The following is a 26,823-nucleotide window of genomic DNA, read 5'->3' on the forward strand; positions in this document are numbered from 1 at the left end:
AACTTTTCATCAGCTATGCATCAAAGAGTTTGATCAAGCAGTGCAGGATTGAAGTAATCTGAACCTCCACTGCTTTATTCCTCCACGTTTAACATTCGGCTTCACACTGAATGTATATTGTTAACTGAAACTACAGTAAGGCTGTCAATTCATTTCAATCTTTTAGTCATCTTCATTTGATTGATTGTGTTACTGATTCTACAGATCCCAATCTTTTGCTCTGTGCCTACAGTATTTTCAGCGGCTGTGTGAAAAGAAATCATATTTTATCTTAGTTGTGACCGATGTAGTATGATTCACAAGTCAACTACATGCAAATGATTCTTATGAGCCGATACTTTTTAGTGAATCAAATACATAACGTGATCAGTGTAGTCAAATTCACAAAACCAATGACTGTTAAGAGTTGGTTCTTTTATAGAGAAGTTTTAAAAGATGATTTACCACTTTGATACCCTGTACTATTTACAGCATTAGCAGAGAAAATTTAATTAATAAAATATGTAAGCAAAATAGACATTAAACTCAAATTATTCCTAAATAGAAAAAAATGTATTGAATTAAATTCACAGCTTGTGAATCATAATTGCATCAAAATGAATCGGAATCTATACCTACATCAATCCCCAGCCCGATTCTTTGCTTGTGCTGTCAGTTTAATCAATTTAATTTGTACAGTGGCTATAGAAAGTCTTCATACCCAGTCATTTTTTTCACATTTTATGTTGCGTTATGTTAAACTGCTTTAAATTACTTTTTTTCCCACATAAATCTACACCTCACCATAATGACAAAGCAAAATCCAGGTTTTGTCACAACTTTGCAAATTTATTAAAAAGGAAACACTGAAAAAAATTATATTGCATAAGTCTTCATACCCTTAACTCAAAACTTAGTTAAAGCACTTTGGCAACAATTACAGCCTCAGGTCTTTTTGGGTATGATGCAACAAGCTTTGCACATCTGCATTTGGTTTTTTTTTTTTTCTTCTCTTTAGATCATCTGAAGCTCTGTCAAGTTGGCTGGGGACCATCGGTGGACAGCCATTTATAGGTTTCACCAAAGATGTCTGATTGGCTGGGCCATTCGAGGACATTCATAGAGTCGTCCCTTAGCCACTCCTGCATTGTGTTGGCTGTGTACGTAGGGTGATTGTCATGTTGGAAGGTGAACTTTCAGCCTGGTGGTCTGAGGTTCTGAGTGCTCTGAACCAGGTTTTCATTAAGGATATCTCTGTATTTAGCTGCATTCAGCTTTCTGTCTTCTCTGATCGCTTCACCAGTCCCTTCCGCTGAAAAACACCCCACACCATGCTTCACCGTTGGGATGGTATTATGCAGGTGATAAGCGGTGTTTGGTTTCCCTCAGACATTAATAAGGAATTGAGGTTCATCAGACCAGAAAGTCTTTTTTTATTATTTGGGTGTATTTTTGTAAATTCCAATCAAGGTTGCATGTATCTTTACTGAGGAGAAGCTTGAGTTTAAGTCACTTTGCCGTCAAGCCCAGATCATTGGAGTATCGCATTGATGTTTGTCCTTCTGTAAGTTTCTCCCATCTCCATATAAGATCATAGAGCTCAACCTGAGTGACCATCAATGTATTGATCACCTCTCTAACCAAGACCCTTCTCCTTCGATTGCTCAGTTTGGCCAGGAGGCTAGATCTAGGAAGAGTCCTGATTGTTTCAAACTTCATCCATTTAAGGATTATGGAGGCCAAATTCTCCTGTGAACCTTCAACTTCAACTTCATTTTTTTGTAGTCTTCCTCAGATCTGTCTGAACACAATCTTGTCTCTCATCTCTGCAGGCCATTCCTTTGACCTCATGGCTTAGTTTTTGCTCTGACATCCATTTCAGCTGTTAAACTTTATAAGACAGGTGTGTGTGCCTTTCCAAATCATGTCCAATCAACTGAATTTGCCACAGGTTAACTCCAGTCGGAGTATAGAAACATCTCAAAGAGGATCCAGTGAAACTGGACTTATGCAATGTCTTATGCAATGTAATTTTTTCATTGTTTCCTTTTTAATAAATTTGCAAAGTTGGGATAAATCTGGTTTTTGCTTTGTCATTATGGTGAGTGGGGTGTAGATTTATGTGGGGGGAAAAAAGTAATTTAAAGCAGTTTAACATAACGCAACATAACAAAATGTGAAAAAAAAAAAAATTAAAGTGTATAAAGACTTTCTATAGGCACTGTAAATTCGATAAGGAATTTGACCAATTTGGAAAACTACAAAAGTAATATTCTCTTTTTTTTAAGGGGCTTTTTAGCCTAAATTATTTAATTTCATACATTTTTAGCATATCATATAGTTAATCAACTAACAGCCCTAGTCTTTGCATGTGTGCCTAGCTTTTTGATAAATCATTCATGTCCGTAGCACCTGCGTTTCAAGCACTACGTTTGGCATCAGTCCGCTGCAGTTACTGTGGTTTACTTTCATAGGTGTCTTTCATCTATTAGACCTTCGCACGTCCACATTCTGAATAATTTACCAGGTTTTTTCTCACCAGCAAAGGATAAAGACCGCAGCAGTGCCCACAGCCATGAGACTACATGAGCAAACGGCTCTGTCGAGCAAGGTTTAATCGCTGGCTTTTTAGCCCGTGTACCATGCTTTCACTGAGACTACAGAAAGAAAGAGCACTCCCCTCGAATTTCCTCAGATGCCAGTCTCTTTAAAGTTGAATCAGCCCTGTAGATGTTTGATTCTGGCCCTTAGCTAATTCTTCGCCGGCTCGCCTCGGCAGCAGATAGCACTTAATTCAACTCGCCACATTTCTGAGTCTCTTTTATACTTCAGAGCAAGAGGAAGACGTTTAAACTCAGCCGCTTGTTTCGTAGCCTATTTTTAAGCCTCACGTGGACTGTATAAAGATGGGAAAGTATTGATTGCATCTCTAATGGTTAAAAGGCAAAATAGCTTTGGAAATAGAGGAATGAGCTGAGATGAATCATCATCTCTCTCTTCACCACAAACATTCCCAGTCCTCCTTATTCTTTTAGTCATATTCCTTTTGAATATCTTTTGATTCCCAATCTCTAATCTCAGTCAATGTGTGTCTTTTCTTTTTGTAGATGAAGCTTTGGAACAAGTACAAGGTGACTAGTATTCCTTCTCTGGTGTTCGTCGATGCTGCCACAGGGAAGGTGGTGTGTCGGAACGGCTTGCTTGTAGTTAGAGATGATCCAAAAGGTGAGTACCGGGCTTCATTTTTCACCCACTCACTCTTTACAGGTGTTTAAAGGAAAGTTAATCCAAACATGAATACTCAGTTGCTTTTCACATGTTTTTCCAAACCCTTGTTGAATACAAATGGAGAATTATTTGAATAATCTTCGCAGAAGATAGCTGTCAGCTTTCTGGCCTTTTCAGTCAAATTGCTAATAGCTGTTACCATCCACCTAATTTTACATGCATTTTGGAATATCGCATAAAACACTGATTGGAAACGCCAAGATGCGCATAGATTCTAAAAATGCAAAACTTCTCTCAATCCAGTCGAATAAACTTTTTATCCGATAAAAAAAAATGTGCATTATTTGCATAATTTTTTATGCAATATTCCAATTTTGTGCATAAGTTAAATTTGCAACTTTGATGGAAATATACTTAAAGATGTTACTCATTTGTAAGTCGCTTTGGATAAAAGTGTCTGCTAAGTGAATAAGTGTAGATTGAATCTTGAGAACTGGTTTTTCTGAACTATTGATTGTTTTCGAACTATTGATTGTTTTTCATGATTGATTTTGATTGGTCAGGTTCACGAATCAGACTTAACAGATTTGTTTGCCAATCTAACTGATAAGTTTTTGAATCAGTTCAAGGAAACAGTGATCTGGTCAGAGTAATTCTTCCATGTACAGCTTGACAACTTAAAACTATTTGATGTTTTTGGAAAAATATAATTTACAAGTTGACTGCTTTTATGATGTTGAGTCATTTTTGGAGCTTGTCACTATGAACTGTTTTTGTCTGTCCAAAAAGCATCATAAAGGTGATCCATAAATCATACGATAGTGTGACAAACAGACCAAAATTTGAGCTGAAAACTCAAGAACAATGACCGGATCATTGAATAAATTGATTCATTCACATGAGACAGTTATTTTCATTACAAACAAATATGAGTGATTAATTAATGAATCTGAGGTAATAACATTACTACATGGTGGAAACAACCTTTGTGTAAATTCTTCAAAACTAATACTTTTGTGTTCCACAGAAGAAAGTTGTACAGGTTTGGGACATGGCAGTGAGTAAATAATTTATTTGGAGGTGAACTATCCCTTTAACTTGACTTTCACATGCTCAGAAACTCACATTGCATACTTGACTTGGCACCACGGTACATGGATATGTCCTTCAATGCTCTTCACCTGTCTGTGTGGTAACAATATTTGAAGAGCTCCAAGCGTTTGATAGCCCTCAGCTCGCTTGAGTGGTGTCATGCAACTTTCTGCAGGTGAAAGAAAGGCATTTTATTTGCCTGGAAAGGCAGGCAGCCACTGCGTTTTCGTAAAAACATTCTTATGGGGGAATTTATCAGGTGATCAACATGACAGATTCACCTCCTTGGCTTAATGAGCCTCGGCTCCAGCACTTACCAGCAGTAAGAGTGAAAAATGAACTCGGTGATTCATGAAGCTCAGTGTCGTTCTCAAACACCGGCACACAGGATTGATGACTCTGCTCCCTATGTGATGACATAGTCAAGAGCTTTTGTTTGAAAGCATGTGTGGACGGGGAATATCCGATGGGTTTGTACAGTGTGACTGTGTGAACATGTGCACAGTAGCCAGTACAGGAGCAGGTTCAGAGGGCAGAAGGGTTGGAAGGGGCCCTTGACATAACAAAAGGCCCCAACTGAATGTGTGGGAGTTTCAAAGCGCAGCAACAGCCCAGCGCTTTTGTCCTTTCTGACTAATAAAGCCCGTAACAAAGACACTTTTGTCCTGTAACCACGTTAAAGGGATAGTTCACCCAAAAATGAAAATTCTGTCATTAATTACTTACCCTGTGTCGTTCCAAACCTGTAAGACCTTCGTTCATCTTCAGAACACAAATTAAGATATTTTTGATGAAATCCAAGAGCTCTCTGGCCCTCCCATGGACAGCAAGGGATCTACCACGATCAAGGCACAGAAACGTAGCAAGGACATCTTTAAAATAATCCATGTGACATCATTGGTTCAACCGTAATTCTAAGCTACGAGAATACTTTTTATGTGCAAAAAAAACAAAAATAATGACTTTATTCAACAATTCGTTTCCACCATGTCGCCCTGGTGCAATTTTACAGAGCTTCCACTGAACATAAACAATATATGCAGCATCACGCGGATACGTTGTTTTCATTCAGAACAAAGCTTAAAAAATGTAGACAACTTATTCGTGTGGCGCAGCTGACACAGAACGGCATACGTTGTTTATGTTCAGTGGATACTCTCTAAAATGGCGCCAGGATGAATTGTTGAATAAAGTTATTTGTTTTCTTTGTGCAAAAAAGTATTCTCGTAGCTTCATAAAATTTGATTTTGATCATCCTGGTCTGAATTCTGGTAGTTCCGTTTCTTTTCAGAAAACAGATTGGTTGTGTTAGTCAATAAAACAGATTATTTCATGAATCTGAGTGATTGATGCAGTGAGTTGAAATTGAGAACCAGATCAGTAAATTAATCATTCACTGATTGTGACCGTTCTGATCTGAATTCTGGGTCATTCCAGTAAACATATTGATGTAAATCAGACTGATTTATTCATAAGTTGAATGTGAGAAAGGAGTGAATGATTAATTCTGATTGGATTTATGACCATTTCAGTTCTGTTCCGTGAAGAGATCCTGATCCTGTTTGCAAATCAGATTAATTCAGGAATCTGATTGATTCAATCATGAATTTGAGTTGCTAATGATGGTATACATTTTTAATTAGTTATGTAATATTTAGGAGAAATGGAGAAGGAGCACCCCAACTCAAATTTCTGGTGCAGTATAGGAAATGTAACTTCCATCTCACATTAAGACCTGATATTTGCATTATCTCCCATCGCCTCTGTCACAGCATTTGATATCCATGTCAGATTCCAGAGGAGAGACTTGTGTGTATTATAAATATATGAATGACATATGCATGTGCTGCGCTGGCAGTGAAAGGAGGATTGTGTGACAGTAATCAGAGTTCTTCCTCTGCTCTGCTCCCACCCGTCCTGCAGGCCTGGAGTTCCCCTGGGGGCCGAAGCCCTTTGCGGAGGTGGTGGCCGGGCCCTTGCTCAGGAACAACCGACAGACGTCAGACAGCAGTGCCCTGGAGGGATCCTATGTGGGGGTTTACTTCTCTGCTCACTGGGTGAGTGCTTTGTGTCAGTCTTTCTAACCTAGCTGTACTTTGGAGACAAAATCATGGTCTATTCAACCTGTACAATCAGATCTCATGTTAAACAAGTATTTTTGTTAAATACTTGATATTTTTCTAAGACTATCATTATAAATTGATTGCAATAGCCAAATTATCTTAGCAACAGGTTTATTATGGGTCATTGGTCTTTTGTTGATTTTTAACGCAAATTAATTTTAACGGCACTATTTTTTTTTTGCACGCGATTAACGCAGTGCATATTTTCTGTTTGACCCGTTGTGTTTGACCCGTGGCCCAACCCGTAGTTGCACAGTGTTGCCAACTTGGCAACATTGCAGACCCCTTTAGCGACTTTTTCCCCTTCAAAAAAGGGCCCAAACCTAATTTAGTTTCTCAGAATACTGTCGCGCGAGGTCTTGCTCTCCCAGCGCACGTGCACACACCTCTCTCTCTCTCTCTCTCTCTCTCTCGCTCTCTCTCTCTCTCTCTCTCTCTCTCTCTCTCTCTCTCTCTCTCTCTCTCTCTCTCTCTCTCTCTCTCTCTCTCTCTCTCTCTCTCTCTCTCTCTCTCTCTCTCTCTCTCTCTGCGTCTGCTCAGTTTCTGTTCAGCGAGCGGCAGAGAGGAGCCGCGCTTTAATTCAGTTAAACACGGTCTGTTACACAGATATTATGTTGCTTCCCTAATTTTACGTGCAAGTATAGCCAAATCACAGCACAGCTATTGTCTTTATCTTATGTGTATTTGATTTCATCAGAAGACGGTGCCATTATCATGATTTTTTGTGCAGATTAACATCTTGGAAGGGAGAGCTGGTTATGTTGTCTTAATGCATTGGTCTCAAACGCAATTCCTGGAGGGCCGCAACTCTGCACAGTTTAGCTCCAACCAGCTCCAAATCACACCTGCTTGGAAGTTTCTAGTGATCCTGAAGAGCTTGATCAGGTGTGTTTGATTAGGGTTGGAACTAAACTGTGCAGAGCTGTGGCCCTCCAGGAATTGAGTTTGAGACCAGTGTCTTAATGGATCGCGTTTCAGTAACTATTTCATATTCATTCCATTGTCTGACAACAGAAACAGTAAAATACACCAATGAAAACAGTTATATTGAGAATTTAGCTTCATCAAAATACAGTATGTGGGCACAGAGAGGGAAACAAATGCAATAATGAATAATAAATGTACATTTTGCATTTTCAGAAGTTTTGCCCTGTGTGCAAAAATGTAAACGGGTTTGTTCAAGTTGAGCTTTTTTGTCTTTCTGCTACATGTGTGGACATATAGTGGAATGAAATGTTGTGTCTCGCAGGACCACGGTGCTACATACTAGTTAAACATAAGATAAACATACAAAAATGCAAGTATAAGAGGAAAAAAAAACAAACAGAGCATCTGACTATACATATACTATAAATACTATAACTACTATACCTAGTTGCCTAGACATACACAAACTGAGACTGTACAAGAACTTTACATGTATACTGTACATGAAATTGTGCAAAAAGATAGAAATAAAAATTGTATATACATTTCGTACATTAAATTGTTGTGCAGATTAAAGAGAGATTTTGTGGGAAGCAGCGCAGAGTGCAAAAAGATTTGTAGTGCAATGCTCAAGTAAACAAGTTTGTGTAAGTAAATTGCTCAGTGCAAAGAAAGAGAAATAATGGGAACCTGGTATTTCTTTTTTCATGTGTCTGATAGACATAAGTTCTTTGAAAAACATCTTTGGCCTTTGAAACATGTCTACTCTTCATGCTCTGTTGACTATGGTTTCAATAATAATAAACATACATTTGCATAAAGCATCCATGTTTGTCCATGCCCATGTTGATTAGAGTATTAAAAACTTGAAAAATATTAATTTAAGGTACATTTAGAACAAATAAAAAAGTGCGATTAATACGCCGTGCCATCTGCAGATGTCAACTAAAGCTCTATCATGCAAAAAGGAAGCCATATGTGAACATGGTCCAGAAGCGCCGTCGTGTCCTGTGGGCCAAGGCTCATTTAAAATGGACTGTTTCAAAGTGGAAAAGTGTTCTATGGTCAGACGAGGCAAGAATGGGACCTAATTCCAACACCAAAACTCCAGAAACTCATAACCTTGATGCCCAGACGTCTTCAAACCGTTTTGAAAAGAAGAGGAGATGCTACACCATGGTAAACATGCCCCCGTCCCAACTATTTTGAGACCTGCAGCAAGCATCACATTTGAAATGAGCTCATTTTGTGCATAAAATTGTAAAATTTCTCAGTTTGAACATTTGTTATCTATTTTCAATTGTGAATAAAATATTGGCTCATGTGATTTGAAATTATTTTAGTTTTCATTTCATTCAAATTTAAAAAACGGAATAAAACAAATGAAAATTTTTTCTTTGAATTATTATATCAAATCGAATTATTATCAAATTTGAATTATTATAAACTATATAGACATGTTAAAGCTACTACAAATGACAAAAAACACAACAAATTAATGATAAAACTTCAAATGAAAGTGGAATATAAAATTAAATAAAAATTAAAACCAAATAAAAAAATCTTAATAAAAACTATAATATCTCACTGATACTAAAATAACAAATGGTAAGTAATTAGTATAAATTACAGAAATATTTTAAATTGAAAATAACTAAAAAATGAGTCATGATTCAGTTAGCGGGACAGTATAGTGGCTGTGAACGATTCATTGAGTCTGATTCAAACCTCTAATAACTCCTGCAAGTTTGAGGCTTTTTCATGAATCTTTGTGGTTGACTCTTTAATGATTCTCTAAAAGAGTCCTTTTTTATGAATCGGGTATCGAAGTTGAGTGGTGTTACCGTGGACACTACTGTTCCTCTTGGGTTTCCCACCATCTGAAACCCACTGTAAAAGTCACTCCTAACATTCAGGCCAGTACGTGACGCATTCATTCACATTCACAGAAGAACGGTCTCCTGGCTGACAGCGTCTCTCTGGGTCTCGGCAAACACGGGCACTGCTTGTGCCAGTCCACAGAGCTGCAGCCACAGTAGCGGGAGCTTGTTTTTCCAGTTCCCCCATTTTCCAAACCCAGACAAATTGTGAAGATGAGCCACAAAACCAGGCTATATATTTCAGTTTATTATTCCAGCACCGCATTCCTCGTTCCTAACCAGCTCTATTAAAGTGACTTTTATAAGACTTAAGTGTGCCTGGATGTATTGTTTCTGTTGATATACTAATGCCTTACTTTTTCTCTTCATTTGAAAATGACCTCAAATAACCTCAAGGAAACAGGGAGAGTTTGCTTAATGGGAGTGATTTTTTTTTAATTTTCTACAGACTGAAATGATCTACGAAGTCTGATTGGCTGGCTCATGAATATGAATAACTTAAAGGGATAGTTCACCCAAAAATGAAATTCTGTCATCAATTACTCACCCTCATGTCCTTCCAAACCTCATGTTTCTAACTTCTGTGGAACATAATTAATAGGCAAAAGGTTTCAGCTGGATGTTTAAACTTCGTGAATGACAGGCATTTGAGTTCAGTGTAAATTTGCTGAGCTTTCGTTCAGTGTGGGTCTGCCGGTAGTCAAAGTCTGCGCAGGGCTGGAGAGCAGTATGTAGCACTCTTGTGAAAAGAGAAAATCATGCAGCACAAAATGCCTCCAAGCCGTAAAAGACAGGATGAGTTTAAAAGCTCTTCCAGGCCCTAGTAACATTTGTTTTATTTTGTTGGGGTTTTTTCTTGAAGGAGTGCTGTTTATTATCAGAAACCCCTCAGGAGATCTCGCCATAACTTATGTATGTGTTTATGTGTATGTTTTCTTTCACAGTGTCCTCCTTGTCGCAGTCTAACACGAGTGCTGGTGGAATCGTACCGGAAAGTGAAAGAATCTGGGCACAAATTTGAGATCGTGTTTGTCAGTGCTGATAGGTAAGAAACACACACATACATACACACACATACACATATATATTTTTGGTTTTTCTAATGCAGTCATTAATCACAAATTATATTATTAACATATATAAACACATACACACTAAACATTTTCAGTGGATTAATTTTGTCTTTGCATTTCTATTTTTAATTTCTTAAAAATCCTTAAAAAAAAGAGTTTATTTCCAGGTTTAAATGTAATTTAATTTCCCAAATATTTGGTGTGGTCTCAGATTTTGGACAATTTTTATATATGCCTTCACTAGGGATGCACTAATTATTAAAATGCTGATCTTCATGATTTTCCTGTTATGATAATCGATAAATGGGCAAAATTAAAATTACAAGCATTTACAAAAATTACAGTACAGTAAAATTACAACTACGTTTTCTCAATAAAAAATAAACACTAAAAAACACTAATTACAAATGATATTGTTTACACACACACACACACACACACACACGCCATTTCTTCAAAATCCTAAACAATTCTGTGCATTTCCAGATTTTAATTTGAATTCCAGATATTCAGTGTGTATTAATATTAAAATGTACAACATGAAAATGGATTTAACAGTGGGTGTTATTAAATTAAGTGTATTTAGAGATGAACTTAGTGAGGTTTTGTAAATCGCAATGATTATCTAATTGAAAAATAGGGAATATGAGCACAATTAAATATCCAGTATCGGTCTATATACAGATATATACGATATCAGCTGATAGAAAGAAATTAAAATCTCTAATACTGGCCATTAACTGCATTCTTAACTTCCACACATAAAATCGTACATACTTGTTGCTTATTTCCAATAATTGTTTGATTAGTTTAAAGTTGGAGGACACTTTGAACACAATGAAGATTGAAACGCCTCGTGTTTTGTGATGCAGGTCAGAGGAGTCATTTACGCAGTATTTTAGCGAGATGCCGTGGTTGGCGGTGCCATACACAGACGAGGCCAGAAGGTCACGACTCAACAGACTCTATGGAATCCAAGGTACGTCTGTGGACTTTAACTCTGGCTTAGGTAGAAGTGCGTTTGTTTGATTTAACAGCGTGTGGTTGGATGTCACGTTGGCCGTCGCACGATACAACTGACCCTGCCAGGAACTGCAAACTGAGCTGTAGGACCTCAGGAATGTGGGCGGCTAATCAAGTTTACTTTACTATTACTGTTCCCCACCTCTTGCTCTCTCTGGATCTCGCTCAGGATAAAAAACTATTCTGAAAACACAAAAGAAGGATTCTGAAGAGTATTTTATCTGTTTCTATACATATAATGGAAGTCAATAGGGTCCAAAACAACTCTGGACCAACATCGACTTTCACTGTATGGACAAAAAGCACATTATGAAAACGTTCTTCATAATATTGTCTGTCTTTGTGCTTTGAATGGCATCCGGGCTAATACATAATGACAGAATTTAAATCTTTAATATAAATCTTTCTGCTGTAATTAGCTACGACTGTGTGTAAAACAGTGTGCCCAAAAACTCTGGACCAGGTATCATAATGACCCCTTTAAGAGTCAAAAAATTATCTTTCGTTTTGCTGTCATCTCTTCTCCATTGGGAGTGGATGCATTGAGAGGGAAAGTACTGGTTTCATGCCTATCCGGTCTGGAATGTGTGGAATTCATCTTGGATGAGTTGATACCGACTCCCCCGCTCCTCCACCTCCAGCCTGAAGTCGCTGTGTGAGTCTGATAAGGCCACTAATGCTGCAGTCAGATTTCGATCTCAAAGAGGATTTGAGAGAGGACGGCCGTACAGAGAGATCAGTGTGACCACAGGCTGTCTGACTGTGCCTTTGTGTTCTCGTCTTGTGCTTGGGTGGAGGACCTTTGTGTAGCTTAAAGCAGTTCAGCTCCACTTACTGTACCATTAAACATGGTAAGGCATGTCAAAAACAATAATAAAATGAGTTGCCCTTTAATTAAATCACCATTTTGTCACCAGTCGACAAAAAAAGTGGCACACTAACAAAACTTCAACAGCTTTTCAATATAATGTAAAAACATTTTTCAATAAGTTTAACACAATTGTAAATTAGTGTTAATTTTACAGTAAGTCTGACACTTAATTTTTAAAAGTAGTATGTTAGCATTATTCATAATGAACTAACATGAACGATAGTACACTACGGTTTAAGTGATTTTTGAAAGAATATTAATGTAAATAAATGAATATTTTGTAAGACGTCTCTTGTGATCACCAAGGCTTCATTTATTTAATAAAAATACTGTAAAAACAGTAATATTGTGAAATATTATTACACTGTAAAATAGCTGTTTTCTATTTGAATACATTTTAAAATGTTATTTATTCCTGTGATGCAATGCTGAGTTTTCAGTATCATTACTCCTGTCTTCACTGTCACATGAATCTTCAGAAACCATTATAATATGCTGATTTACTGTATTTATTTGAAATAGAAATCTGTTGCAACATTGGTCAATTTAGTGCATCTTTGCAGAATTATATAATCAATTTCTTTAGATATTTTGAATGGCAATGGATAATTAATACATTTGATTGATTAGATTTAACATTGTAGGCTTGAATCCTATAATTACACTAAATTGCAGTCAATTATAACCAATTTGATATTTAATAAATGTGTGATGTATTCCATTTTAAAGTGTTTTTTTACTTGTGGCACTATTGAATCATTTCTTTACATTAAATAAGTATAAAGAATATTGTTTTACAGTTTTTTGTTGTTTAACCTTTTCCAGGTATCCCCACACTGATTTTACTGGACACGGAGGGTCACATGATCACACGACAGGGGCGGGTGGAGATTCTCAATGACCCCGACTGTCGGCTCTTCCCATGGCACCCGCGACCCGTGCTGGAGCTCAGCGAATCCAACGCCGTGCAGCTGCATGAAGGGCCCTGCCTGGTTCTGTTCGTAGGTGAGATGAAGCTGTGTTTGAGATCATTGCAGAAGAGCACTCGAAGCCTATTGACTCTTCACTTCCCTTTTATAACTACTGTGCTCATTCATCATCTTCCTCTCTTATCTTGCGGTTTTTAACCTTTCATTTAGATGCTGAGGAAGAGGGAGAACTGGAGCCGGCCAAGGAGCTCATCCAGCCAATCGCAGAGAAGATCATGGCCAAATACAAGGCAAAGGAGGAGGAGATGCCACTGCTCTTTTTTGTCGCTGGAGAGGTATGTTTGTCCATTTATGTGTGTAATCGAATAATTAGGTGAAGTTCACCAAAAAATGAAAGTTTGTCATTTATTCACTTACCTCATGTACTTCACTGTAAACAGTGGTTCAGATCTTTCTTTGAGTCCGTTTCTTTAAACGTTTCTTTAAAGGTGGGGTAAGTGATTTCTGGAAGCCAATGTTGACATTTGAAATCACCAAAACAAACACACCCCTACCCCAAAAGGGTCTCGCCCCTATTTTGATAGCTCCGCCCCTACACATACGTATAGCAACGATTAGTTCTGTGAAACAAAGCAAAACCAGTGTTACTAGCCTATCGAGAAGAAACAAAGCAACCTCGGCGCCCAATCGCAAGCCTTCCCGCTCCTTGAGTTCTCTCCAGCACTGGAAAGCTGATCTGATATTTACACGGGTCCTACTGCTTGCCTTATCGTAACACCATGTCTACACCAGATGCGAGCAGCATAGAACTCATTATAATCAGTGATGCTTTCTACACTGGGTGCCGTGCCGCGACACGACAAATCCCCGACAGTAAATAGCTGCCACATTCTATTTATGACAATCGACACAAATTTCAAATGATTTTCAATGGTCGCTTTGTCGTGTCCAGTGTAGACAGAACAAATGTCGCGTCCGGTGTAGATACGATGTAAGCCGCCTTTCGTTCCGCAGACGTTTTAAATTTTTTTTTAATTCACCAACTCTATCTTTCTGTCGCTCGGCTCAGCTAATGTCCGTCATGTGCACTGATGAGCGCTCTCTCCTCCACATCATGAGTAGACACGCCCCTTACTGCTGATTGGCTACAAGTTTGTTTTGGTACTGGCCTGACTCAGTTTTCTAAAGCGTTTTTGTAAAAATGCATACCCCTCCTTTAAAATGTTATGAAAAGTCATAGTTTTATGTTATCAAAGACTAGCCTGCGTATGTGACTGTTACTTGACATTTGTGTGTATGGGTTTTTTTGGGGGGTTTTTTGTTTTCCTTTGCTTAGCTTTGTGTTTTTATTATAGGTTAAGACATTGTCAACCCAAGGTACTCGCAGCTGCTTCCAACAATTTAGCGTGAGGATGATAATTATGTATGTTGGTCACATTATTTTCAGAATTGAAATAAAATTAAATATTATTTTACATTATCGTATTGCACATGGAATTACGCATAATGCATTATCGCATTATCGCACAACAACTTTTTCTTCAGTATCATGCGACCAATTAGGCCTGTCAAATAAATTTCACTTTAGAAGACTTGGAATGTAGTGCACAAGTTGTGTAGACTACTTTTTTGATGATTTTTTTTTTTTGTTTTTTTTATGGTACTTTTGCATAATTTCCTTTATCACTGAAAAGCTTCAGTGCGCCCTTATTCTAATGCATAAATTCAATAGTGAACAGTACATTATTCAAAATTCAACCTTTTGGAAAATAAAAAGGTCATACAGGTTTGCAACAAAATGAAAGTGAGTAAATGATGACAGATTTTCCATTCTTTGGGTGAACTATTTCTTCCAGGCTTTATTGAGTGAGATTTTGACAATGTTTTTTTCTTCTCTGCCACAACGATCAGAATGTTTGCTTGCTTTTACACACAAGTGTGATGTGCCATCTGTTTCTGTATATTTGTGTAAAACAATCCTTCGGGAGGGAGGCCTGCAATCATCAACATGTACATGCAGTAAATAAAAGGAGCTGCAGTTGAATGGCAAGCACATGTAGCACAAGCCTCAAACCCAGAGGGTGCCAAAACAGCTGTGTGTGCCCTTCTCTTTCTTTCTCCCCCTCCCTCGATTTTTTTTTTTTTTTTTTTTCTCCATCTCTATGATCGCTTCTTCGTCTTTCAAGCCTGCATGCCAAGAGGGAGGAAAGCCAACATTTTCATAACTCTTATCTTCTATTTTCTCTTTGTGACCTTTATGGAAGTCACGTAGAGAGCGGGGGCAGCTGTAATTAATAGACGATTAGCAGTCCCTTTCTTTCCTTTCCCCTTCTCACTTTAACTTGCCACTGTTCAGTCTTTCTGTGTGTGTGGCACACCCTGAAATGGCAGATCCTCAGGATGGCATTTGGCTATGCCATGGTTTGAGTTTCAGGCATTCGCTGCACATGTTCTTAAGCTGTGCATGTTTAACCGAGCTCTACGCTACACATTTACCAACGTCTGACATTTTAAACCTTCAGTGTCTTGCCCAATGTAGTTCTTAGTTCTATTTTTGTTTTGCTGTATTGTTGTTTGGTTTAGTTTTGTTATGTTTTGCTTTCACTTGTGTTAGGTTTGTTTTGTCTTGTTTGTTTATTTTTTGTTTGATTTGCTGTTTTTTGTTGTTGTGTTTTATGTAGTTTTTGTTTGCTTTGCTTTGCTTTGTTTTGCTGTGTTTTTTTTTTTGTCTTGTCTTTTTTTGTTGTTTTCATTTTTTTCTTGTTTTTATTGTATTTTAATTGATAATACTTATTATTATACAAGTTATGACTGCATAGACAATGATACTTTGTAATTATTATATCACACTAGTCTCATGTTAACACTTTAAAGTTTAAGTCTTGTGGTGATACTTTTGAAACAGTATTGAAAAGTTTATCCTGGCACAATGCCTTTGCCCATAGACTTTTAGGTTCATTACTATAAATGCTGTTTGTTTGTTTTTTCAAACTGGGGGCCAAAAATTATTTCCTGTGGTAACTGACAGCAAGTCACCTAATGCTGTTGATTTAATTTAATCTCTATTGAGGAAATTCCTTTAACCATTATATGGAACACATTTTCAACAGGTCTCATTTCATAACATATTATTTCACTTTTAACATAATCCAGAAATCAGCTGCAAATAAGTATCTAAGATTAACTTCATGTGTACAGGCCAGTACTGTCAAATTAGAGCAGATAGTGTAGTAAAATGAGATGCAGTTTAAGACTGTAGCCTGCTGAGGCCCAGACCAGCTGTATAGGATCTCAGAGTCTATAAGAAAGTAAGTGTGTCTTCAGAGGTTGAAAACACCCTGTTATCCTGAACTCTGAACACTTCTTGTTGCATTGAGCAGCTATTTAGAAGAAAAGCATGTGGGATTCCTTCACAAGCAAACTAAATCAAGTATGTTGAACGTGGGTTATGTTGAAAATCAATAAATAGTAAGATAATTAACACACAATTATATGTTTGTGTATGGTCACTACTGTTAAAAAGTTTGGGATTGGAAAATTTTTTTTTTAAGTAATTAACTTTTATTCAGTAAGGATGCATAAAATTTATCAAAAATGACTGTAAAATAATTTATTACTCTTTGAATAAAAGTTGTTCTTTTGAACTTTCAATTCATCAAACAATCCTTTGTAGATTCCACAAAACTATTAAGCAAACAGCACAACTGTTTCCAACATTGCTAATAATAAACATTTCTTGAGCAGCAAATCAGCATATTAGAATGATTTCTGAATGGTCATGTGACAATGAAGACTGAAATAATGATGTTGAAAATTCAGCTTTGCATCACAGGAATAAATTACATCTCAGAATATATTAAAATAGAAAACGGTTATGTTAAATTGTAATAATACTTCACAAATGTAAAATTTTTACTGTAATTGTGGTCAAATAAATTCAGCCTTGATAACCTGAGACTTTTTCAAAAACAGTATAAAAAAAATAAAATACAACAACATAGATTTAAACAGTAGTGTATATGTTTTAAAAAAATGCATAATGAAACCCACAATATTTTTTAATTTTATATTTTATTTTCTGATTTATGTTTGGGTTTAACCTAACTTGGTTTAAACCAGAACATTTCTTTAAAGGATTTTCCACCAATGTTTTCTTTTTTTTTATAAACCAACATACCTCAGATGCTGTTGATGGACCATAATTTGTATTTAACTGAGAATAATCCTTTAATCAGTGACGTAATACTCGAACAGAGCTTGGCAACGAGACACATTCTTTCACTGATGGCTTTTATTTATTTCCAATGAGCAATTATTTGAACCTAATGTCTGGTGCAGCGCACAGCTAGAACACTGTTGGGTTCAGATCAGAGCTCTCAGATAACCAATCAGCACGGGCCGTTCGTAGTGAGCTGGCCAATCAGACCGCCATATCTCTGCTTGCATGAGCAGATGGCTAATGCTTATGGAATGCTACAGGCCCACAATAGGCAGAATAAACTTCACGTTGTAGGGCCGGTGCAATTTGGTAAACAGTTATCATGCTAGCAGCTGGAGGCAGCCACAGGCTGACCCTTTGTCTCCACATGGAGAGCTCAGCGCTGGAGGCGGCGAGGGACTATGTGTGTGCGCTAAAGGGCCGCCGGGGTTGAAGAACAGTTTACACAAGGTTAGCTGCTCCACAAAAGAAGATGCATGGCTTACCATAGACAGGCAGACAGCCTGAGAGATGTAATCTTTTCATTTCTAAAAGCCTGCAAGGGTTACATTGACAGACTCCATTTCTCGCTATATTTGCTTCTGCTGATGGACGGCTTTCGCTGATCTTTATCTGTCCGTAATCTTTAGAAGAGAGCATTTATCGCAAATCCCAGAAACAGGTTTTTCGCGTTGTAATTTATGTCATATTTTGACAGCCATTGTCTCGCCTGATGCAGTGATTTTCTCATTTATCATTCCGAGTTAATCCGATGCAGTGTGTTGTGGGTTCACATCAGACAATGGAATGCATCTGGAACGTGGAAAAGGAAGTGATTATGGGTAAAAATACCAGTGACCCCATGTGATCTACTTTTCCTGCTCCTTAAAACAGGAAATCTGTAGTCAACTAAGGTTGATTCCCCACCCTTCATATTGCTTGAGTGTTGAGGATTTCTGAGTATTTTTAGGTTAGTAACAATGATGTTAGACTTCAAATTTCAAAAAGTCGCTTGTAAAATGCTTAGTTTTTCTTCATTGTAACAATACTGCCGTTCCATCTCCTAGAAGGTTTGTTTGAAGTCGAGGTCACAAGCTTTCTGTTGCCCTACATGTCCTTTTTAGGTAGCAAAAACGGCACGATGACTCTTTTACGGGCCCAAGATCTGATTGTGTGGTTTAATCCATGGACTGCTGTGGAATAGCTCATAGTTTCACTGCGAGCCAGTCAAGAGATGAAATAAACGAACCCAAATCTCTTTGAAACTGTTGTACTGTCCTCTTGTGGTCAAAAATGCAACCATTTCTTGTGTCATAATGTCTTCCATGTGAAATTATTGTGCAGTTCTTTCCAAGACACACTCAGTTGGATGACTTTACAGAGAGAAGGATAATTGGTTTGAATCAGAGAAGTAAGAGATGGCCCGTTGCTTCTATAAAGATATTAGTTATTTTTGGTGGAGAAAGCAGGCACTTCCGCTCTGTAAAACTTGACATGACATGAAATAAATATAAATAATAGATTATAGAATAGATAATAGATTAATAGAACAATAAATAATAGATTCATAATAATCCAATAGTTTAAAGTGTTTTTAGGCATGATATATAATTTGTTGAAACCATTTTTCAAGCAAGATATAATCGGAAATATGTTTTGTATAATATTTGATAGGTCAGGTTTTTATGGCTTTTTATGGTTTTTTTATATAGTATAATATGTGACCCTGTACGACAAACCAATCGTAAGTTTGTTAGGATCTGACAATATTTGGCCGAGATACGACTATTTGAAAATCTGGAATCTGAGGGTGCAAAAAAATCTGAATATTGAGAAAATTGCCTTTTAAAGTTGTCCAAATTAAGTCCTTAACAATACATATTACTAATCAAAAATTAAGTTTTTATATATTTATGGTAGGAAATTTACTAAATATCTTCATGGAACATGATCTTTACTTAATATCCTAATGATTTTTGTCATAAAAGAAAAATGGATAATTTTGACCCATACAATGTATTTTTAGCTATTGCTACAAATATACCCCAGCAACTTAAGACTGGTTTTGTGCTCCAGGGTCACATATATAGTGAGAACATGCTCAAACTCGAAGGGAAAAAATCACCTTCATTTTATTCAGATGTTCAAACGGAGCAAAAAATGTGCAATTTTGTGCAGCTGCTGATATTTATATGGCTAAAAGGTAGTTTGTATTGTAAATCAATATGATTTTTAATAATATAGCAAACTACTTGCATAAAATGCATATAAGTATCAGATTTATAGGGGAGCAAAACATATAATGCAATGCAAACCGATGATGATTGAGAAATGAATAAATAAACGTTCCATTTGTCATATTTCATGCTCACATTTCAATATAAACATAAAAAAGTGCATAATCAAGGAAACTCGAGGTGTTTCAGTCAAGAAAGTGTTCATCTTGAAATATTAACAATATACAATGTTTATATTAGCGTTGTCAAATGATTAATCGCATCCAAAATAAGGTTTTGTTTGCATAATATGTGTGTTCTGTGTATATTATGTATACATAAATAGACACATACAGTATATATTTTGAAAATATTTACATGTCTATATATTCATATAATTTATATTGTAAATAAAAAATATTTAATACATTATATAAACATAACCTATTTTTCTGGTGTGTGTATAGATAGATAGATAGATAGATAGACACATACATATATTATGTAAACAAAAACTTTTATTTTGGATGCGATTAATCGTTTGACAGCACTAGTTTATATTCTTACTTTATACTTTATAAAAAAATAAATGAGTTAACACCGAAAAGGACAAGTGAATCACTACCTGAAGGTGGACGTTTTTAGAAATTCATGTGTCAAGTATGATACAGTAGACTTTATATGGTTATGTTATAATGTTGTTTTTAATGTGGTTGTTTTTCCTTATTTGTAATCGCTTTGGATAAAAGTGTCTGCTAAATGAACAAATTGTCAATAAATCATGATGCAGTATGTCCACAAACAAAAGAAACCGCTCTTGAAGGATACTTGCCCCTGAAAACATATATGAACAAAAGCATTCTTGGCCACACCATAAACATCCAGTTTATTCTTTAATTCATGTAGGATATGTTAAATTAGTTTTTTTGTATATTTTTATATGTAGCATTTATGAAGCCGTAGGGTTTCTGAGGTATTAAGATCAAACCACATCTTAAAGACTGCAGAAGACATTCGGAAAATAAAATCACTCTGCCTGCCTTTGTTACCCCACAAACACATATTTAGGGCCCCCCCGTCTGGAATAATGGGAATTTTTATTCCACACTCTCACAGTGTGATACATCTCTCTGAAGTTTCCTGGGGTTGTAATGCCTCAAAAGCAACAAGGTGGGTGATGCAATGTTTTTGTGCCCCCTCCTGGTCCTCCCCTGCTGTGGCAGAGACCTCCTCTCTGTGGAGAGTGAGAGGAGCGCTCAACTCTGCTCCGGATAGGGTAGAAAGAGACTACCCCATCGGTGGCATCATGCTGATTTTGAGAGAGCGAGAGCTTTATACTGCGCTCAATGCAGTTTTTTGTTTCCCTGTGTCTACATGGTGGTTATTTCCAGTTCATTTCGTCACTTTTTTTGTAGTCATTTTGCTCTTCACAGACAATAATAATCACTTCAGCTGATGTTTTCATCTCTTGACAGGATGATATGAGCGATTCCCTTAGGGACTACACCAACCTGCCTGAGGCCGCGCCTCTCCTCACCATCTTGGACATGTCGGCCCGTGCCAAATACGTTAAAGATGTGGAGGAAATCACACCTGCCGTGGTAGAACAGTTTGTTAATGACTTTCTGGCCGAGAAGCTCAAACCGGAGCCCATTTGAAGTCCTTGAACTCCCTGCACCCTGTTACCCGAACCTCCATTTGGCCCTTGACCTCCAGGCGTGCTCTCTCTTCTTGTCAGACTGTTCGAACAGAAACGTACTTTGTATTGACATTTTACTTCTTTTAATACGCGCCCCTCCATCTCGAAGCGGCCGCCTCCTCCTGTGGTGCCTTGCATTTACTACAGCGCTGATGGTAAAATGCAGATTTTAACGTTGATTGTCTTTTGCCGTTACATTTAGAGATTAGATTGACTCCTGCAGCTGCAAGTAAACACGACTTTGTTCTGATTTGCTTTTGAGATTTTATCAAGTATTTCCTTCTATCCTTGGATATTGTTTCAAGAATCAAGAGCTTAGAATAAATATAGCTTGGTAGATGTATTATTATTATTTTTCCACAGACACTGCACATGTTACGTGGCCATATGTTCAGTACGGCTGTGATTCTCTACTTATGGGTGCTGATAAATATGCATACATGAACAAGCTGATGTTGATATCCTTGTATTGAAGGCACTATCTGTTCTTTGTGTAGATGCCGCTGTTTATTTTTAATGCAGTTGTCTATAGTTGATAGTTTAAATAGTCTTCGCCCACCTTCTTGTTGAAATTTGATGTTGTTGAATGACTGATCTGTTCCCATCTCAAACATGACATTTAAGTGGATTTTCTGTGAAGGTCCCCTGTATTAAAGCAATTTTTGTTTTTGTTTTTTGAAGGCACAATAAACAGCATCTAATTGCAAGCTTCCTTATGAAATGTAGCCAGTTAAAGCACAGTCTGTCTGTTCTAGGTTGTGTTTGAAATGTCATAGCCATTAAAATTCACTGTTTAAAATGTCTCTGTTCTGTTCATACTTGGGACTATTTTTGCAGTTCATTTTGCCCTACTACTCAGTTTTTAAAGTATGCATGGGAAGTCGTGGCCTAATGGTTAGAGAGTCGGACTCGTAATCGAAAGGTTGCGGGTTCGAGTCTCCGGCCGACAGAAATTGTAGGTGGGGGGAGTGAATGTCCAGCGCTCTCTCCACCCTCAATACCACGACTGAGGTGCCCTTGAGCAAGGCACCGAACCCCCAACTGCTCCCCGGGCGCCGCAGCATAAATGGCTGCCCACTGCTCCGGGTGTGTGTTCACGGTGTGTGTGTGTGTGTGTGTGTGGATTTGTTCACTACTCACTGCTGTGTGTGTGCACTTGGATGGGTTAAACGCAGAGCACCAATTTCGAGTATGGGTCACCATACTTGACAATACATCACGACTTTACTTTACTTTTATACTGTGTGTGCATTATGCAGATTTTCTGATAATAATCTCATAATACACTGTCAACCTTTTAAATTTGCCAGATCATGCGATATCCAACCAGAAATACTTAAATATCCTTCCATTTCCACTTACAGTACATTATACATATATACTATTTTTCTAGTATATCTATCTATTTTTCATACCGTACATTATAATGATTTGTAGTGTTTTTCACTCATTTTAGTTTTCAGTGCTTTGTTTTTAATTAATTTAGACAAAATATTAAGCAATTTTAATAATGGCCATAATCATCAGCATCAACCAGAATTTTAACATCTAATATTTTCACAGAAATCTGGAATTCTTGCCAGAAAAGCCATATGCCACTTGCCTAATTAAACATGTAATGCAATGAGATTATGCCACAGTGTAGCAATAGACTGATACTGGTTGGAATGATTGTTGCATATTGTTCGACATATAAAGAATAGTTCCCGCAAATGAATATTGGCTGAAATGTACTCATCCTCAGGCCATCCAAGATGTAGCTGAGTTTGTCTCTTAAACAGAACAGGGGCCTGTACCATGAAGCCGGATTTACTGGCTACATGGTACAAGTTTTAGTTTTAGGTACCGTGAAAGTGGCTTGTCTTTTAGCTGCATTTATTGCCATAGTAACTTACACTCCACAGCTAACCTACTCCAGGGCAGGTTATGTTGTGAGTTAGAGATCTCAAACTGAAACTGGACCAATCAGAAGTGAGCAAAGTGACACTTCTGAGAAAAAGGCACTCCCCCAGTATCTCTTTCTCCAAATTAAAGGTTACTATATAGTAAAAAAATATATAATAAAATAAAATTGTCTGGCTTCAATGATAATCACTTAGAATTATTTTATATGATTTGTAATTGATTTATATAATTATGTTGTGAGGCACATGATTGGCTGTTCGCTACTGATGTCACACAGTCATGTGCACGCGCTCCACAAACTCAGGATCAAAGCCTGAGTTGACAAATCATCAACTGTGCACACTCTAATGGCTAAAATTGCCCACAATCCATTGTGCTTTGGCGAAGGATTCGGATTTGGCGAAGGATTTAACCGGGTAAAAAAACATTTATTGTTATCCGTGTTATATTTCATCTGCAACAGCAATTTGAACTTTTATAAACATCCATTTGATCGTTAACTTTTTAAATGCATCATTATGCAGAAGATATGAGCAGAGTCTCTCCAGTACGGTAGGAAGTTAAATTAAATGAAGTCCGGTAAAGACGCAGTTGTGTGACGTGATAGTATGTCCCAAAGCTTGCCTACTCTTCTACTACACACTCAAAAGTGTGTACTTTTTCTTCACCAAAAGAGTACATACTTTAAGGGCGTAGTATAAGTAGGCACATTGGGACACAGCAAGATTCATCTACATCTTGTATGGTCTGAGTGTGAGTACATCAAAACACACAATCGCCCTCTACTGGATAAATGACAAACTGTTAAAAGCAGTCAAAAGCCACAATGCTAAATAGTGAAAATGGACAGTACTGGTGAAACATCTTTAATACATTACAAGAAAAACACTCATTTTACGATTTTAGATCGTGGTCTTCGCTGTGTTTTGTCCAACAACTGCAGAAGCTGCCGTCTGCCTTCAAACAGCAGTATACTAGCAGCCATTGCAGAGTTCAGGCTCTCCACTCCTGGAGCCATGGGCACAAATAGCCTTTTGCCCTCTGTTTCACAGCCAATCGCCGAGCCTCCAGACTCAGTCCATGCGTCTCTCCACCAATCACCAGTGCCGTGCTCCTCTGAGCCCAACTCTCATAGTACACCTGAGGCTGCAGATGCGGCAGTGAAAGTTCATCATCAGACTCTCCATCAGAGTCACTTTCACTGAAGTCATCCAAAGGTCCTTTTTCTGTGTCCTGGAACTTTTATACTGTTATCTGCTACATTGACAACCGCGTCCTTTGGTAAGTGCTTGGAAATTTCATCCCAGTCTAAATTAGGAAAGACTGGAAGGCGTAAATGTGCTCCCATTGCTGCGCGTACAACCTTGGGCTCCCAGGCGTCCACACAACCTGAAAAAAACAAAAAACATGGTTTTAGTATAGTAAACTAAGTTGAAAATGTGTCAGTACTATTAAAATAAATTTGTTCCTAATGAGAAGTTCTTCAATAAATACAATGTCTTTTTGCAGAAAAATATTAAGTTATGACTGTTTAAAAAGTTTACATACTGACCCAGAATGTGAAAATAGGCTGCAGTGTTTCATGAGTTTATCATTTTTAAATGTGTTCCTTTTCAACAAAGACATGTTTCTATATAAATGTATTACACACCTTTGGTTAGGAGAACACGCTCACAGCCAGCAGCTGCCGCACAGAGTAAAATAGTCCCTAGGTTCCCAGCGTCACATAAAAGAAGGAAACACCAGGTATCCAGGTTTTGAGAATATAGCTGCGATTTGAGGGAAATAATGCGATTTAAGATGTGTTACAAACATTTAGATGAACTAGGTTTATAAAGAGTCAGCAACGCACCTATAACTCCCAGAGGAGTGACCAGGTCGTCATGTCTTCATATCTGACCTCGATGAGCTTGGCCTGCTGTAGTTTCTCTAGAGGAAGCTCCTGCAGTCGCTCCACCGCACTGAAGAAGAGCATCTGAGGAGACGCTCCAGCAGACAGAGCGTCACAGATCAGACGCCTCCCCTCCAGCAGCACCTTGCCTTCCTTATCCCGAAACGCTCTGGACAGGGCAACACTGGCCACCTTCCTGAGGGCAGAATGACGGATCTCTTAAAACTACACGGTGCAACTTTTCCTTTGATAAAAATAACACTGTTAATGAGAGAGTGTAAAACAATCCATCTTCCAAACCATGCCTTTACTTTACTCTAATACACTTTGATAAACCAATAAAAATGAGTAATATTTTAGACCTGTCGGGACGGACATAGATCATTCAAAACAACAAACCCTCCATGGAATCACCAGTTGTGGAAAAAAAGGTATTATAAGATGTGTCCTGGATGTCTGTGTACATTTATTTGAGCAGAGCCGAAACACAACAAAAACTTCTTTTTTTTTTCTGGCCCCCACACATTTACAGAGCGACTACATAAAAAAAAAAAAAAAAAAAAAAATTAATAATACAAATGATATATCTTTTTATTATTATTATTATTATTATTATTATTTACTCCTCAACAATACATTTATGCTGTGTTTTGAGGGATATGTGGTACTTTTTTTTTTAACCTATTTACTGCAAAATTGTTCAACTGCACCATTAGTCTGCATATGAAAGAAAAAAATACAAAAAAAAAAAATAATAATAATAATAATAATAATAATAATAATAATATATATATATATATATATATATATATATACACACACACAAAATACATACATTATATCTGTTCTAAAGAAGGGGGTGTCCCAATACTTTTGGCAATATAGTGTTTGACAGGTGCTCCTCTATTAAATACAAGGAAATGAATAAATAACCAAAAGAAATTAAATGTAAACTAATCATGCCATTTAAAACTCAGTTGATGTATTTTTCAAGAATGCCGATAAATTGGTATAATTTCCCCCATAAGCTTTGAACTCACGCGAGTCTGTTGTCTCCAGCAGGAGCTTGTCCCTCATCTGAGGAGACTCTTCTGCGCATTCACAGACATGTCCACGTTCTCTCTGTTTTTGTCCTTCTGTGTGAACAGCTTCAGGTTCATTTTATCAGCTGCTTCTTTTGATTTAATTAATTTCTCTCGTTCGCCATCGGGATACAGGACCGCCACGGGTCTCCGCCGGAGGGCTCGGACATATCGCCTCGAATTCACCGAGATCCGGTGGTTATTATATACTCTGAGTAATAAACTATATTCCCCGAAAATAACAAATCCACGACGCACTTTATACAGGAGCGCTGCCATGTTTGTTGACCGCCCAATCGCCGGCGTCACAGGGAATGAACTACGGATGTCCGATTCGTGAATCATTCTTCTGAGTCGGATCTTTTTCAAGAGTTGATTGAATCACTTCACCGGTGTCTCAAACGACATTGATCTAAAATATGCTGCTTACTATTATAAACTTGATCACATGTCTGATTCGTAATGAGCCCTGTGAACCGAGTAAACCGGGGATATAGTGATGGGAACAGTTAATACTGAAGGGAATTGCAGTTTTTGTTATTCTGCTGAAGAAGACTTCGTGTTTTGGCAATACACTTATACAGGAACACTTTAGTCAGAATTTTAAATATTTGTCCTATTTTATTTTGAAAGTTACTTCTGTTTTTGTTTTAAATATTTATTTATTTATTTAGATTATTTGAATACTAGAAAATATTACATAATTA

General features: G+C 37.3%; 1 protein-coding gene and 1 pseudogene across 2 annotated transcripts in view; one reads left to right on the plus strand and one right to left on the minus strand.

Annotated features, from left to right (window-relative positions):
- LOC306851520 (nucleoredoxin-like) overlaps positions 1 to 22,041 on the plus strand; it is a 69,695-nt gene extending 47,654 nt beyond the window's left edge. Inside the window, exons 2-8 of the mRNA XM_079387813.1 lie at positions 3,087 to 3,204; positions 6,223 to 6,356; positions 10,174 to 10,274; positions 11,175 to 11,281; positions 13,022 to 13,201; positions 13,336 to 13,460; positions 21,015 to 22,041. Of these exons, the coding sequence (XP_079243939.1) occupies positions 3,087 to 3,204; positions 6,223 to 6,356; positions 10,174 to 10,274; positions 11,175 to 11,281; positions 13,022 to 13,201; positions 13,336 to 13,460; positions 21,015 to 21,197 (948 nt within the window). The 3' untranslated portion in view covers positions 21,198 to 22,041. The remainder of the gene's footprint in view (positions 1 to 3,086; positions 3,205 to 6,222; positions 6,357 to 10,173; positions 10,275 to 11,174; positions 11,282 to 13,021; positions 13,202 to 13,335; positions 13,461 to 21,014) is intronic.
- Positions 22,042 to 24,032: 1,991 nt separating this feature from the next.
- On the minus strand, positions 24,033 to 26,461 carry LOC306851730 (rRNA methyltransferase 3A, mitochondrial-like; annotated as a pseudogene). Its single transcript has 3 exons — positions 26,075 to 26,461; positions 24,795 to 25,230; positions 24,033 to 24,532 (listed from the first exon to the last, which is right to left on the minus strand). The product of its transcript is annotated as an rRNA methyltransferase 3A, mitochondrial-like (transcript).
- Positions 26,462 to 26,823: the final 362 nt, after the last annotated feature.

This window comes from Barbus barbus (genome assembly GCF_936440315.1).
Source record: "Barbus barbus genome assembly, chromosome: 31".
Lineage (NCBI taxonomy): Eukaryota > Metazoa > Chordata > Actinopteri > Cypriniformes > Cyprinidae > Barbus > Barbus barbus.